Source organism: Protopterus annectens, chromosome 8.part0, assembly GCF_019279795.1.
Source record: "Protopterus annectens isolate FY-2018-M chromosome 8.part0, PAN1.0, whole genome shotgun sequence".
Lineage (NCBI taxonomy): Eukaryota > Metazoa > Chordata > Ceratodontiformes > Protopteridae > Protopterus > Protopterus annectens.
The window spans coordinates 1,933,261,356-1,933,279,517 of record NC_056741.1 but is presented as its reverse complement, the minus strand read 5'-3'; the positions used below and the strand labels follow the sequence as shown (position 1 = coordinate 1,933,279,517).

At 35.3% G+C, this 18,162-nt stretch overlaps 1 protein-coding gene across 3 annotated transcripts in view; it reads left to right on the top strand.

Moving 5' to 3' along the window:
- Positions 1-18,162, top strand: part of LOC122809736 (capping protein, Arp2/3 and myosin-I linker protein 2-like) — a 1,549,910-nt gene that overhangs the window by 492,388 nt on the left and 1,039,360 nt on the right. For all 3 annotated transcript variants that reach the window (XM_044081444.1, XM_044081445.1, XM_044081446.1), the window contains exon 3: positions 9,415-9,512. In XM_044081444.1, the coding sequence (XP_043937379.1) occupies positions 9,415-9,512 (98 nt within the window). The remainder of the gene's footprint in view (positions 1-9,414; positions 9,513-18,162) is intronic.

Here is an 18,162-nt window from a genome sequence, read left to right as displayed (position 1 = left end):
GTTGCTAGTTAAGTAATACGTAGAGTTGTGTGATATGAACTCCTTTTCTGAGCAGGAGACTGCATATATTTTAAATTATGATTTAATGGCTGTTGCCCTGGAGTAATATATTTGATAGTTCCAGCAGGTATGTATAGCATCTTGTGCCTATCTTTTTAGGGTTGTCACCTTTAAATCCTGCCATTTAAGTTACACATCCCTGAATAACATGAAGACACCTCTTGCATCAGTAGCCACATTCTTGTTTCACAAGTCCACCCCGATTCAACAATTTTAATACCATATGCAGTGGTTATAAGGGGTGGCCTTAGGTAAGTAGCATGAAACATTAACTCTTTGGTCCACTTCAATCACTTTTTAACTGGAGCCTTCAGTCAGGTTTTGTGCATAAGGAATGGAAGATGTCTACATTCATTCCCCCACACAAAGGAGGTTCAGCCACTGTTCTGGGTAACTACAGGCCCATAAGTCTTACCAGCCTCATATGTAAGGCCATGGAAAGAATCATCATGGACATGATAAATAAGGATATATATAACCTGCAAGTGCTGAACCCATCACAGTTCAGCTTTGTTAAAGGAAGGTCATGCCTATTAAATTTGTTGGAGTTTTTTGAGAGGGTCACCAAAGAATTGGATGAAGGTAAGATTGTGCACACAACTTACCTTGACCTGACCAAGGCTTTTGATACAATACCCTACTTGGGCATTATAGACAAGCTCACTAATTTAGGTATAAACTATACTTCCCAACCTTTTAGAGCAAGAAATCTGGACAAAGCCATCAAAAATAGGATCACTTTTTAAATATTGCTCTTACAAATTTAGAAAATTTATAGAATAGCAGGTTTTGCATTAACATGAATTTTCTGAAGGGTATGAAGTCTGAAACTCAAATGAAGTTAATTATTTTCTGACTTCAACCCTCAATAATTTGCCAATGATTTGCCAAAAAAAAAACAATTTTATGAGACATGCACCAAACATATGAGGCAAAAATCTGGACATTCTGCAAAAATCTGTACAGTTGAGAGGTACGGAACCCTTTTTTCACCCACTAGCCAGCTGGCCCAGTGATAGGACCCAGGAGGTCAAAATAGGTGAGGCCACCTCAACCAAGAGGCAAGTCACTAGCAGAGTCCCCTTGGGCCCTCTCCTTTTTGACATCTATTTCTCTGAAATGGCAACAAATGCTGAATATTTATGGCTGACTAAGTTTGCAGATGATTGCAAGCTGGGGGTTATCATCAACTCCCCTGTAGACATTAGTATTCTTCAAAAAGATCTATCTCTGACTAATAAATGGTGCCAAAGCCAAGGTCAATGCAAGAAATACACAATTGTACCCTTTGGGAAATCAACCATCCCAGCTAAATATCATGTTGATAATGCACCCTTAAGAGTTGACCCAGTGGTCATGGATCTGGGTACACACTTAGACAGAAATCTTACTTTCGACCACTGTCTGACCACAGTTATGAGGAAATTCTTTTTGTTGCACAACTTATAAGTAAGGGCATGGCGTCTAGCTCCAAAGAGATCATTATCTCACTGTACTCCACCCTTATCAGACCAGTCATAGAGTGCAGTGCTCCTTTGTTATGTACTTGACCAAGCATATGCAGCAACTAGAGTGTCCTCAGAGGTTCCTTACAAAAAGAATACAAGGCATAACAAACCTGCCTATTGCAGAGAACCTTAAAGGCCTTCCCATATAGTCAGTCTCCTATAAATTATGAATCTCCTACATATTCATAAGTCAAAGCATACCAGAAATACAAGGTCTAGAGTTCTTAATTTTGTATGTGACATAAACAGAAAATGCTGGAGAGGCAAATATGTGTCCCAGAGACTGCTTCTCGTATGGAACAGGCTTCCTGCCCATGTGAAGCTGAGTTTGTCTAAGCACAACCTAGACAGGTGGATGGGGAATATAAAATTTACACTGGGCCTGCTTTACATGTCCCTTATGGCAGCGTATAAATTCCTGGCACTCAATGTCCTACTTGGATACAGTACATCATTATTCTTTTGGAGAAAACTTGGCTAGGCTTAGAAAGGCCTCTTGGGTTGTTAGCCTAGTAACAGTCTATGAGTCTATGAATTAAGCCTTCACCCTATTGTCCACTGTCTAGCCAGCACATCTCCTAGTCCCCTCATTATTTTGCCATCCTGTTCAAACCACACCATCCAAATAATTTTTTGTTGTTTTTACATACTTTAACTATTCATCCTTTTAATGCATGCTTTTAATGCATCATAACTGACGAAAATGCACTGAAAGACTTGAGGATGAAAGAACTTGATTTTGCCAGGGGTTGCAGGCAACAAGAACCACAGAAGGTATTGGGCTCTGTATGTTTTGATGTGCATTTTAAAGCTTTTTTCAGTGATGGTTTGAGCAAATATTATGATTAAAGAAAAAAGTTCTTATTTTTTTCTAAGGAAGAAATAAGTTGTTTTCCAAGACTTTATGTTATAAACTTACAAAATAGTTTCAGATAAGCTGAGTGTTTAACTACAAACTGAAGAGACAAATGCTTGTGAGGACACACAAAGCATGTATTGGAATAGTGTCTACTCCTCTACCTACAAATAATGGTGGTTACCTTCCATACCTCTCAACTGTACAGATTTTCACAGAATGTCCAGATGTTTGCCTCATATTTTTTGTCTGTTCCTCATAAAATTTGTGGTTTTCTGGTTTATTGAATATTGAAGTAACTAAATAATATTAAATAAGGACAAACATTTGAGTTTCAGACTTTATATCTTTTAGAACATATGCAATAATGCAAAACCTTTTATTCTAGTCACTTTCTAAGTTTATAGAAACAATATTTAAATTCTGCCCCTATTTTTGGGCTTTTTGTCCCCCCCCCATTCTTTCTGGCTTTGTGTAGATTTTTTGCACTAAGAGGTTGAGAAGTATGTTACCTTCTGTATACCTCTCTGGCGTTAGACTGAAATGAAAGTGAAAGAACAAATGGCCACAGTCATATATTTCAAGAGCCAATGTAATCAAATGCACAGCATGCTTTCTCACTCGCCCCCAAAAACATAAGCACGTTCTTTGTACCCTTCTGATGTCAGACTGGTATGAAAATGAAAGAATTAGAGCACAGTAACTCAGCTGAACTTGTTGCTGCGATGTGTATATACACAACATTCCTCCTTACCTCCTATCCCCAAAAAGATAGCCAGCTATATAATATGTGATTCTCAGTTGTGAGGGAAGTGAAAAAAAAATCCCACTTCACCTACATGATGAATACATCATTATGGGGTGTAAACAAGCACCTGGATAAAACCCACACAGAGACAGGGAACACATGCGGATTTCATACAGAAGGAGCCACAGCAAAGAATTCAACTAGAGTACTGTGAGATGGCAGCACACTGCACCACTCTGTCAGTGGTCATCTTTCACATATTCTGAATGGACCACCATTTTGTATGATGGTGATGTTTGACTGTGAAGAAAACATGCAAATTATGGCCAGCTTGTTGCTCTTAAATGCCCTGTAACACCTGCAGAAGCATTCAAGCATAAAGTGTAGCAATAATCCTTTTTACAATGATTTCATTGAATGCACCTCACTGTGAAAGTGTCCCTGTGCTACTAGACCAGTAACTGACTTTGTAACAGTAATCAAACAGCAGAAGTAGATCATCTTTTTCTACAGACAGGCTTTTTATCCATTAGTTGCAACCAATTCTTTATTGATAATGAAACATCTGGCTGATTGTATTAGAAATCACTGGAATAAAGTATTCCAGCTTGCTTTTTGTAGATATGCACTAGCCAGATTAATGATTGCAACCTGATCGTGACAACAGCATTTGTCATTTTCATTCATAGACATGCCCCATATTCTGCTGCCAGTGTTTACCTTTCAAATGTCGGAATATTATAAAATTCAAAAGAAAGGCACCACAAAGCAGAGCAAAACTTGATCTCCATTTTGCTATAATGTTATAAAATTTAAAAAAATACATAAAATAAAATCAAAAATAATGGGGAGACTAGCACCCAAAATCAGGGACATATTTAAATTATTGCAATTATGTATACATTTGCCAGAATAACAGGTTTTGCATTAGCATGCATTTTTAAGTATATTAAGTCAAATGCCTGCCATTATTTACTAACAACAATCCTCAATGATCTGATCATGACAATAGCATTTGTCATTTTCTTTCACAGACAGTTTATCTTGCATCTCGATTTCTTTACTCAAGAATTCTGGACAAAGCCAAATTAATGGCGGTGGTGGGGTCAAAAGCCCCAAATCAGGGAGAATTTTAAATAGTATTGTAATTTGCTTAAAATGTTAGTGAACTGATAGGTTCTGCACTATCAGCATGCATCTTCTTAAGATTAATACATATAAAAGTCTAATGCCTGGTTCTATAAATCCTAATTAAGCAAAAAAAAAAAAAAAAAAAGAATTACAAGTGAGAGTACCCAAATGAGACAAAAATCAAGGACTGTTGAGATGTGATATCAAGTTAACTGTTTCCCATCAAAAAAAAAAAAAAAAAAAAAAAATCAAGGAGCTTGGATTACAGCCTGTTTTTATTTAGTTTGTTCACCATAAATTTATAGCCAGCAAGTCAAAACTTTTTAAGAAATCTAAGAATGCTGCAATGTGTTATACAGTGTTATGATACCTTATATTGTGAATTTTTATTATTCATGTATGACATATTACTAATATCTATTGTAAGAGTCTTTTAAGAGTTATGAATTTGTCTGCTGTTAAAATGCTTTGTTACATGTTAATTATATTTTACGTGGAGCTTTTCTCCCTGGGCCTCAACTGAAAAAGGGCTACTCAGCTCAGTTGGTCATGCCCGGTCAACAAATGTAAAATAAATATATATAAAAATAAATAAAATGTTAGTCTCTGTTTTATCTGTTGTATTTTCAATTAGTTATATTATGACATTATGCGTCATGTATGGCTCTGTGAAGTCATGGTGTTTGCGGGATTTTTATCTTATTTCTGTATATATTTTTTCAAGGACTTTTGCAGGAGGGCTGAGGTTGATGACCGATTGATACTTTTCCATTTTTTTATCAATTCTCTTAAGTAATGATACAGTTTTGGCCTTTTCAAGTTTCTAGTACGATGCCTCTATAAATACTTAATTTGATTAACGTGGTATATAGGAAAGCAGTGACATTTTCCATTTTTTTTCTGAAGAAGTTTTGCAGATGATATTCAGGGATAAAGAGCCTTAATATTTAGTTTTTCCGATTAATCTGTGTTCTGTTGAAATATAACATTACTTTACTACAAAAAGTGGTTCTTAACTTCTGTAGGTTTAACAGTATGTAGTTTGTGAATTGGCATATTTCTTGTATGGGGAATCTATAATGAATGACCAATAGCTTTTAAAACTGCTGTTTGTTGATAAGATGTTTGCATGGGTTTTCATTGCTTGGTTTACTTTACTTGTAAGAGTATTGATAGTCTTCCAGAGAATGGCTAGCTTATATGAGTTGTGATGCTGAAAAGTTATACTCTACTCCCCTTTGCATGTATGACAATTATTGGCATTGATGTCTGACAACTTTGTACAACAGTTTGCTGTTATCATCAATTCAGTTTGTAAGTTTTCTATGATTTATCTAATTCTGAAATGGATGCCTTCACAGTTTTACTGATCTAAGGGAGTCAGTTACATTTTATCTTAACCTATCTTGATAGTGCATAACTAACTAGAGCACCTTCCAGAACATTAGTAAACATTGCAAGTGTACAGTTTATACAGGAAAAATATTTTATTAATGACTAGTATATTTCTTCTAGAATTTGTCCAGTCCTTTCAATTAGTAACTTCAAAAATTATTTAAATTAGCTATATAATTAGAGTAAGAATTTTTGTGATATCCTTCTTGTTGTAGCCCAATAAACCACAAAACATAGAATAATGTTTATTCAGTACTATTTCATATAGTTGGACATTAAGTAATTTCATAATTTTCAATCCATAAACTTTGTAAAACATTGTTAATATCTTTCCAAAAAATTGTAAGTTATTCACAACCTACAAAAATGTTTACCCAATCTGCTTTAACCTGGTATTTACATCTCCAAAAAAGTGAAGCATCATCTTACTTGTATATAGAAATTTTAAACGATGTAATACATATTTGTTGAACACACTTCCACATAAACCCTTCCCAGTATTAACTAGATGTGGTTTTAGCAGGAGATGTCAGCATTTGCATTTTTATTTCCATTGTTTTATCTTGTAAATTATTGGCCTATAGGAATGTCCAATAATTTTCATCAAAATTAGAATTATTTAATTGAACTATTTTGTAAATTTTAAATAAATATCTTGTGTAATGACTATTACCAGATGAAATTAAATGTATATAATCAACACATTTTTGGAAGTGTGTCTGTTCATTTTCTATAAATAAAGTAAAATTATTATTTAATTTACCATTATTAAAATCATGTTCCTGTTCTTTACACAATCAGACCACATTAACATATTTATGTTTATATTTTATATATTTCCAGGTCTTTATAATTACAGTTTTCAAAGAAAGAAAGAAAAAAAAAAGAAAAACAGAGTAAATGCTATTTGAATAATAAAGATAGGATTATTGGTAATGCAATTATTAAAATATTTCAAAATTATCCTTATGTGTGAGGAGTATAAATTAATAATAAGTTTGCCTTCTGGATATTCCTTTTGTAACCATAGGAAGGAATTATTAAAAATGTTAATCTATTCAAAGAATTACCTGCTGTTCCTGAAGTTTTCTACTTACTGGAATATAAATTATCAAACCACATTATGATCATACCTAAGATTCCCACTAAAGCATAAGATTCTAGACTAGGAAAATTAATACCTCCCATTTCACACGGTCATAAATAGTTTTAATATGAAGTCATAAGCGTTAAGGGAACCCATAAGAAAGAGATTAACATTTTCCCCCCATTTTCCTAATTGATTTTTTCCTCAGGAAATAAAGAAATAGAATGTAATAAATAAATAATGTTTGGAAGAATAACCATGTTAATATTTAATCATATTAGAAGCATCTTCAATTGTTATAAAATTATTATTGATAGATAAAATAAATTCTGTTGTAAATTTTTAATCTTAACTGATTTAATTATTTTTTCCATATAAATGTATATGTATCTCTTAAATGACAGTTGATTTGTTGATTAAAATGTGTTTGGGTTTTTTCACTGAATTTCATATAAATGAAATTTATTGAAATAATTTAATTTCTTTCTCAGTTTTGTTTATTGAATTATTTATATTTCCTACTGCCAAAAATATCAATATCAATATGGAGTGATATTCTTAGAGTTCTTTGTTATAATACAATCCAGCTGGTGATCTGCAGTAATGTTATTTTTTCAGAGTGATCTGCAAAAGCAATCCAAAACAAATGTGTCTGATGAGGTTAATGAAATATTTTTATCTGATGAAGTCCTAATAGCAGGACAAAAAATCTGATTTTATTAAGGGTTAATGTAGTTGGGAGTATTTGATGCTGATTTACTTGAAGTGATTTTATGCCATTTGTGTGGAATTTTTGAAATATAGTAATCCTCATATAGTTATCTCTGGATTAGCCATATAAGATTTCATTTCTGTTTCAGAAACTGCTAGTACTTCTGGATGGAAGGTTTATTTCCAGTTTTTGAATATGAGGATTTTATTGTACAGTCCTCTTGCATTTAGCTACCTTCAAGTCTTTTAGGCTTGAAAACTGACATGGATTTTTATGTATTTTGGTTAATTTTTATCTGTATTTCCAGATTACTTTCAGTGCCACCCAGATATAGTATATAGATATATAGCCAAGTAAATAGGATCTTAAGAAATCTTTTTTTTAAATCCCATGTTGTTAATAGCAGATTCTTTTGCTGATTTTTGAGCAATGGAACACAATTCTCTAATACCGTAAAATGAGATGCAATGTTAGTTGCAGTTTTATGGCTTGTGTTCTTTAATATAAATATGTGCTACGGTGTTTTTGGAGAAATTGTTGCTTTGTAGCCTGTAACATAATTGTATATTATCAGTAAAGTGAATAACGTTAAGAAAAGCGTAATATACTACCTATGTGGAACAGCCATTTTGTACGGAATAGATCCTCAGTGAAGGTAAAAGCATTGAGAAATACAGGGTGGACCAGTCATGCCTGTGGGTGTGCCTACCCTGTCTGAGTACCAACATCTGTTCTGTTCATCTTGCTGTACATTCTGCCAGGCTATATGACTTATGAAAAGTGCATAGCACCATGATAATTAATGGTATGAACAGCAGTTGCAAAGAAAGCAGAATTTTGAATCACTTTTCTACACCATTTGTAAGAAAGGTGTACCATACCAGTTTTGTGGAGTGCTACATAAAGGGAAGGAATAGGAATAGAGGATTCTGGATAACAGTAGGTCATTTGGATGCTATAGGAAGGACACACTGCTGACCTATAAGCAACTGTGTTATTAATACAGCAGGTGGGCAGGGGACCCTTGACAAACAAGCAGCTATATTACTGAAATGTGACATAGGAGTGGAGACCTTAGACAGTGAGTAACCAAATTATGGATACAGGATGACAGGGAAGACCCCATACACTGAGCCAGAGCTGTAGATAGTTATTTTAGCAGCCTGTGCTGACTGGCACCCTTCTCGATGTTAAATTGAGGACCACACAAATAAATAAATTAAATAAATAAGAATAAATAAAAAATATATATAAAATAAAAGTTCATCTACTTTTAAAACTAATGCATCAAACTGCTTTTTACAGCTTATACCACGCAAACTGCTAAAGAAGCATTAGCATAATTTCTTGAGAGCCAGTATGGAAATGAATGCTGATATTGCACTATAGATCAGTTGACATCTGATCTCACCCCCCCAACACATTGCTTCTGGGGTGGATGCCCACTTCGCCTCACCCTTGCTGTGCCCCTGTTGAGCATCACTGCAGGACACTCGGAGGATGTGAACTGGCCAGTACACGTAGTTGATATCACCACTATACCAATAATGTAAAGTATTAATTGCTTAAGTAAGTAGTGCTGTTAGATGGTTTGTGTCAGATGTAGACTGCATCTGCATAACATGTTGCTTTGTGTTGAAGTTTTCTTTACTCCAACCAGTCTGTTACTTTACTTACTTGTTCATCAGTTCAGCAAATGCACTTCTGAAATGTATTGTCTGGCCTACTGTCAGATGAAGTTTGTCTTTTGGCTGTTGACAATAGATTTGTCCTATTTTTCTATTATGCATGTATAACTATTTTTAAGTAATTTCATATGTTGATTATCACATCAAGTACCTAAGATAAATTAATTCATTCTTGTTTAACTTTGTGTAAGCAGTATAATTAAAGTGACATTTTCTTTTAAAAAATTAGGAAAATACTCAAGAAATCATCACCAGATCTACAAGAAAAAATCAAGAAATTAACAGCTAATTTAGAAGAAGTACAAAAGACCAACCAGGGACCCTGTGGTAGGTGCATTTATTTTGTTTTGTTGAAACGTATTACTCTGTATGGGTGTAACAACCATAAAGCTAATCAGAACAGGAGGCACAACATTAGTGTTCAAATACCTGTGGAACAAGAAATATGAGCAGCAGGAATTGTAATAATTTTAACCCTCTTTGATCATAACATAGGGAAATGGATAGGCAGTTGTAAACAAACTCTGGGTCTGGCTCATCAATTGAAAGGGGTTGAAACTAGGTATAAATTAGTCATATCAATGGGTACCTGTGATTTTGGATATTGTGGCTTGGCTGATAATGGTTATATTGCTCAGCCACTTAATACTGACCTATGAAAAAAATAGTCAACAGTACTGTACCTCAACACTGTTATTATAATACAACATTCACTCCTAAGTCCCACAGCCACACAATATTACATTGCAACAGTGCTGCTATGACACCAATTCACACCCAACTCTTGCAATCCTACACATACTACTATACCCAAGGCTGGTATTCTAACATCACATCCCCATCTAAGTCCTGCAGTCTCAGAAACAGTACTGTCAAATAAGAAAGCTGTTATGACACCACAATCATTGCTAATTTCTGTGATCATATGTGACACCATAACAACAGATACACTCAAAACTCCTGCAATTAAACAGAAACTGCTACACTGCAAATATGATGGTATGCCACAATATTCATTCCTAAACCTATGTTTATACAACCTAGTAACACCCCAATACCGATGCTATACCACAACATTCATTCCGAAGTCCACATTTATATAAACTAATACCCCAATACTGATGCTATACACCAACATTCATTCCTAAGCCCACATTTATATAACCTCTTAACACCCTAATACTGATGCTATACCACATTCATTCCTAATCCCACATTTATATAACCTAATAATACCCCACTACCAGTGCTACACCACAATATTCATTCCTAAATCCACATTTATATAAACTAATAACACTCCAATACTGATGCCATACCACAACATTCATAACTAAGCCCACATTTATACAAATAACACCCCAGTACCAATACTATACCAGAGCATTCATTCCTAAGCCCACATTTATATAAATTAATAGCACCCCAATACCGATGCTATACCAGAGAATTCATTCCTAAGCCCACATTTTCATAAACTAACACTCCAATACCGATGATATACCACAACATTTATTCCTAAGTCTACATTTATATAACATCCTTATACTGATGCTGTACCAGAACATTCATTCTTAAGCCCACACTTATATAAACTAATAACACCCCAGTACTGATGCTATATCAGAAAATTAATTTTCAAGCTCACATTTATATAAAATAATAACACCCTGATACTGATGCTATACCAAACATTCATTCCTAAGCCTACATTTACATAAACTAATAACACCCAGATACCGATATCATACCACAGCATTCATTCCCAAGATCACATTTATGTAAACTAAGAACACCCCAATGCTGATGCTATACAAGATCATTCATTTCTAAGCCTACATTTATATAAACTAATGACACCCCAATCCCAATGCTATACCAGAAGATTCATTCCTAAGTCCATATTTACATAAACTAATAACACCCAGATACCAATGTCATACCACAGCATTCATTCCTAAGCCCACATTTATGTAAACTAATAACACCCCAATACCAGTGCTATACCAGAACATTCATTCCTAAGCATACATTTACATAAACTAATAACACCCTGATACCAATGCTATACTACAATGTTCATTCTTAAGCCTATGTTTATATAAACTAATAACACCCGGATACCGATGCGATACAAGAACATTCATTCCTAAGCCTCCAATTACATAGACTAACAACACCCAGATACTGATGCTATACCAGAACATTCATTCCTAAGCCTAGATTTATATAAACTAATAACACCCTAATACCAATGCTATACTACAACATTCATTCCTAAGCCTACAGTTAGACTAATACCACCCCGATACCGATGCTATATCACAACATTTATATAAACGAATATATTGCAATGCCAATGATATAACTTGAATTCATACTTAATAGTTACATCAACTAGTACAGTACAACTCCAGTGTTTTAACACCATATTCACACCTGAGTGAGTACACACACACACACACACACACACACACACACACACACACACACACACACACACACACACACACACATATATATTTTCCAGTAATTATAGTGTTTATAAAGGAAGAAATTAAAAGTAACACATTTTCCAAAATATTTGAAAAATAAGTGATTATCAGCACATCAGACTTTTGGGGAAAATAGTTTATTACATCACTTTCAGTATGGATTTATTTATTTATTCCATTTGTTTACTGGGAAAGTTTGACTGTGTGCAAGACCCTTTTTCAGCAAAGGCCTGGGGAGAAAAGCTCCAAATGTAAAGATTATACCATTGAGCAAATATGCAAGTAAAGAGTCATAAGGTACATAAGATTGTAGTTAGTAAAACTGTGGAAGTATATACAATATATTACATAAAAATGATGGTACAGTGCAACATACAGTAGCAATATGTGCAATATAATACATATAAAGTAAACATGAAGGCCCAATACATGGCATATAGGTAGGAAATGGCAGTAAAATGTACAAAACTTGGTTGTATTAAAATTACCATGAGGTAAAACAAATGCTGAACAAATAAATACAAAATTTGTGTCTGATACCTTAGAAATTAATCAGAAATGAGCAGTTGAAACTTTGAGGAAGTGATTGATAACTATAGCAGTAGAAAATCATTTTTTTCCTGGTAATAATCAGTAGAGAATTGGAGGGAAAATGAGGATAGAAAAGAGTGAAAAGGATAAAGCTGGGATAGAAAAGCTATAAAAGGGGAAATAAGAAACACTATGGAATAGGAAGGTAGATAAGGGAAACGAAGAGGCATACTAGTGTTGTGTAGAGGTGGCAAACCTAGTATGAGATGAAAGAAACAGATGTGATTAGAGCCCAATTGAAATTATAGGGTTACCTATCCAGGAGAGAAGCAGAGGCATGGTTTAGGAGCGGAGGACTTTAGTCCTGTTCTGAAGGTTTGTAGAGATTGTTCTGTATCCTGGAACCTTGCTTACCAAATAAAAAAATCTATAAAAGAAAGGTTGTAGGATGATAGGAAATTAAAGACAATTGAGTCTTGTGACCATGTATGAATTACCTATACCCACTCTTAGACTATGCCCCCTCTCTTGAGGGGATCTAGACAAAGCAAACCTGAGGTGAATGTGCAACCCATCATCCAGATCCTGTCTGAAAGATCATAGTGTAGTAGGAGTCTTTTTCAGATGTGGAAAAGGCATTGCATAATGAACTTCTCTGTGTAGTATGTTTTATTTATCCACCGGTGAAGATTTAGATCATTGGTTCTGGTATTAGTGGGAATATCTTCATTTGTAGAGATGCAAAAGATTCAGAACCACTGGAATTCTAGTGGCACAGAAGACAAGACACAGAACATCTATCAGGAGTCTGTAAAATACAGTGCTTCCAGTCTTTTTTTGTAGATTATGGATGTTAAGCCAGTGATCTCAGTTAGGAACCTCTGTGGTCTTTTCAGTTGTTTGATATGTCTAATGACTTTCATCCAAAAGGAGGTGTATTCAAAAATGGGTCTAAACAATACTAAATATAAGTGAACAGTGAACTGTATAGATCTGGATGATATTTCCTTGGCAATTAAGTGTGTTAAGTCGAAGGAATTGCTGACTACTGATCTTGCATAATGATCAAAGGATTGGGAATTATCAGTCCAAGTTCCAAGGTCCCTAACAGCATTCTCATTTTGAAGTGGGGTATTGCTTATACGGCATGCTGGGAGAGGGGCTGTCTAGCAATTGTGACAATATTGCACTTCTTTGCATTTCATTTCAGCCAGTTTTTGGTACACGGGTATTTATGGGCACAAGTTCTTGCTCAAGGATTAGGGTGTCACAGGTGGACTTAATAATGACTCCTCATTTACACTTCTCTGCAAACTTGGTTAGAAAGAGGTCCTAGTTCCTGGACTAGAGATCAGAAAAGTAAATTCTGAACACAAAAGGTCCCAGCAGTGAACCCTGCAGGACACCACTGGTCACCTTCATACTCTCTGATGTGACACTTGCTATTTGCACTGTATGGTTCTATCTTTTAGCCAGTTTGCAATCCAGTTTACCACACAAAGTTCTATTTATAATACATTAAGCTTAGTAAGTATGTTAACATGGGGGATGATGTCAAGTGCCTGAGTCAGGCCAAGGAATGTCATGTGGACAGCATAATTCTCAACAGTCTGTGTTACCCTTTTATTGATGTTAACTAAATTCATTAGACAGGATCTATCTTTGACAAAGCCAAACTGGTATTGGTCTATTCTGATGAGACTCTTGATGACATAGCTAATCAAGCCATTTCTAATATGGTCCATGGCTTTGCAGATGAGACTCATTAGGCTAATGTGCCTATACTTATTGTGGGCAGTGATCAGGCCATTGTTATGGAGTGGCATTATTACTGCAGTGCACCAAACCTCACGGGCAAAGCTTGTGGCTAAACACAGGTTCAGTAGCTGAAGGACTGACTCTGCCAGGGCTTGTTTAGTACCGCTATTAAACAGCCAGGTGTATTATCAGGTCCCATGGAGAAAATATGTTTGCCTTTGGAAAGCACTTTCCTTCCATGCTTTGTAGTGATGATGGGGAATTTGAGAGATTCAGAGATATAGTTAATAATGAATTTGTTTGCTAGCATATTTGCACTGAGTGTCGGGTCAGAGTATGTTGTATTATTTTGAATAAGTTCAGAACATTGCTGCATGTTATTTCTTAGTTTCCTAACATAGCAAGAGAAGGATTTCTAATTGTCTTTATCTTCAGATGCTAACCTAAATTCATGTTCTGCTGTAGTAGACCTAATAACATTTTACAATATTTTCGTCTTATTTCTGATATTATTCTTGATGAGTGTTGTTTGATCTGTTGAATAATTTAAATATTGTTTTCCCTTTATTGTAGAGTTTGTTTATGTTGGTGGATAACCATGATAATTTGTTTTTAAATTCCCTATTATATTTAAGTCTGGTTGGGATTGCCAGTTCCATACTTTTATCTAAGTGGGTATAGAACTCCTTTGTGATGCTGCCTGCTGAGGCATCCTTGAGGCTGGTGTTGATATTAATTAAATGTTGAAACCTTATCATAGAATTTGATGAGGTTAGCATATTTGAAAACCTCAAATTCCAAGTTATTGGTTTTAGAGAGTTTAGAGATTTTGAAGGAGAAGATCACTAGTTTATGATCCAACTTATGCTGGGAAGAAGATACCAACAGTATAGTACATAAAGATCCTGTCAGGTACATTTCAGAATCTTGTAGTATTATCAGGAGACATAAATAGTGTCCTGTAACAGGCTATAAACTGATAGTTGATGTTATTTAGTTTGAATTGGATTTCATTGTGGTCAGTTTTTGAGTCTGGGTCTCTTGGAATCTGTCTGAAGATGATATGGTCCCTACAAAATATGGAAATGCTACATAGATGCCACCTGGTCTGAAGGTATGGTAGACGAGAAACCAAGCTATGGAGGGAGTGTTTTCTAGACATTTAAACCAAGATTCATTAGTTACACAGATATTAATATATTCCAAATGTAAGAGAGTCTCAAGGTTGGCAGTTTGTTGCTACAACATCTGGCTCTGAGCAAGGCCACCCTAATGTGTGACTCTATTTTGGAGTGATACATTAGTTATACTGGGATTGTTCATTAGCTGGATTCTACGCAATAATGACACTATGGGGGTAGCAAGGGTTTTAACAAGTATGCAGGAGCCTTGCAATAAGAGGTGTAGGCCATCCTTTGCAGAGCAAATAGGACTGTCAAGCATCTGTTCCTATGCCGACACATACTGGATCCCCTTGGAATGATACAGACTATTTACCCAATTCTTGAATCCATTTCTACTCCTTTTGTACCTAGGAATCATATTTGGAGAAGGTAAGAGTCTTCTCAGGACCAGAGACTTGCCTACATTTGTGACAGCCAAGTGTATTATCAGGTCCCATGCATATCATTCATGAGTTTGTATCCCAAGTCATTCACCCCCACATAGACTACCATGTCAGTCATATTTGTTATCCACAAGGGTTTAAGAGCCCTTGAACTGTCAGACATCCTGTTACCACAAAGACAATTCACCATCACCCTTCCTTTGTTCAGCCTAGTGAGTGGAGAATTTGTGTGCCTGACTAGAGTCACCAATAACTAAAACACTTTTATTTGCAGAGTTGATTGGCGCAATGGGTTTCAGATGTTTTCACCATTGGTAATGCTCTGTTTAAGGCGTGTCTGAAGGTGATGTACTGTTTGATAAGGGGAATTCTGTGTAACTCTGAACCTTTCCCTTGTCTGTGCTTGAATACAGTACATTTTCTTAGACTATGGCATGGAGTGAAGGGTAAGATGTTACTTAAAACTCAACACCAATACTAAATGGGATGAAAAATGTAGGAAATTTCGTATGAAATATAATGGTCTCTTTAAGTAACATGCAAATCATTGAGACTGTGAAGCTGTTGAAACAGCTGTTGTCTGATCCCGTTTCTTTTACTTTGTGTGGTGTAATAATTATTTTAATTTGAATTTAGTTTATTTATATCAACATTTGACTGTGTCTGTAGTTCTGTCAGTAGGCACCATCTTTGTTGTATCTCCTCTCTGTTCCAACTCTGTTAGGATGTCATAAGTTTCCTGTTGTAAGGTACGGCTACTTATCTACTGAGGGCCAAAGCAACACTTTGTGAATGATGGTATGTGGAAGTAAATAAAGATGTAAAGACCCATATATAAAGCTGTGAAATGTTTGTTCATGTGAGTTTAGGCAATTCTTTGGAAAGTGAGGATGAGTTTCATGTGAGAATGCTTAGGTACTTGCTTTCTTTTATATTTGAGGCAATTATTACTGTGTGGAGCACAGTGGATCACTGCCCTTGTTTTTAAACAGTAACTTAGTTGTTGTGGTCTAGTTTGTGTATGAGATGTCATATACTACACTAGCTGTCCTTTTTGGTTTTGGGAAAGTGCAATTGTATTGTCTTGTATTCTGTCTAGAACACAAACTGCTATAGTATGCTGACATTTTTGATTTTCCTTTATTAAAGAGATTGACTTGGGTATAAGTTTTTGCAGCAATACTTGTGTTTACTTCTTTGTTTAATTTATATTCCCCTTCCCTTAGGTGGTAGAGCCCTACATTATTTATTGTCTTACTATATTACCAGGTTTATGGACCAAATTAATTACCTGATACATGCTTTGGTTTGAGCCTTTATGTATTTCATACTATTTCTACCAGTTGTAAGAGCAACTTAAGCCTAATGGATCACCGTGCTTTATTTTTGTCATCAATCTTAAAGGTGGATGCCATACATAATCGCTGTTTCTTAAGGAGATTTTTACAATCTGATTTAAAAACGTGTATTAAATGAAATTCCATTTCTGATCTGGAATTGCAACTAAGTGACTTAACGGAGATAGAAAAGACAGAATATTGGTAGTAAAGTTCAGAAGTATTTTATTCTTTCTAATGTCTCTTGATATATCACCTCTGATATTACAGTTTATAGGTAAGTACTAGGCAAACTGCTCCTGTGGGCCATTTTAAGCCTAGCCAATTTCCCCTTTATTGTTGAAAATCAAACCCTGTACATTGTGTTTGTGGGGTAAACACCACAACCATTATACCAATCCCCAATCTACTAATAGTTTGGGCCAGACATGTTTGTATTTGTAAGTCCGGTTCTCCACCACTACACCACACTGACCTGTGAGAGGTCACAACCCTTGTATTAAACGGCAACTTAGTTGTTGAGATATAGTTTGTGTACGTGTCATTATATACTACAGTAGCTGTTATCAGTTCAGTACATGCTACTTCTACTGCAAATTCTCCTTCATCTCAAGGACTAATAAATACTCCTTCCACTAGTATCACTGTAAGCCAATGTCCTAAATCTTGCTCACTACTGGTTTACTATCATTTATCAGAACATCATGTGAACTTGATTACTAAATGAATCCATCTGCAGCTTTATAGTCAGTACTTGAGAAGTCATCAAACACAAATGAGAGTAACACAGAAATGAATACAAATCCATGTAATACTGTACCTCACAGTGAGACTACACTGTCTCAAAGTATTATGGCTACGTCAGATGATATTGTCATAAAAGGTTGCATTCTCTGGATATCTGTGAATCACATGATGCCTTACATCAAAGGAAGTTAAAAAGGAAGGCATTTGGGGAAGAGCCCAGTCACAACAAGGACAGGGCCCAGCGTCTTACTGCTGTGTTGGACCTTGATCACCTAGGTACCCATAGTACTTAATAACAGTCACAACAAAGACAGGGCCCAACATCTTACTGCTGTGTTGGACCTTGATCACCTAGGTACCCATAGTACTTAATAACAGTCACAACAAAGACAAGGCCCAACGTCTTACTGCTGTGTTGGACCCTTGATCACCTAAGTACCCATAGTACTTAACAGTCACAACAAGGACAGGGCCCAATGTCTTACTGCTGTTGGACTTTGATCATCTAAGTACCCATAGTACTTAATAACTCACTCTATAAA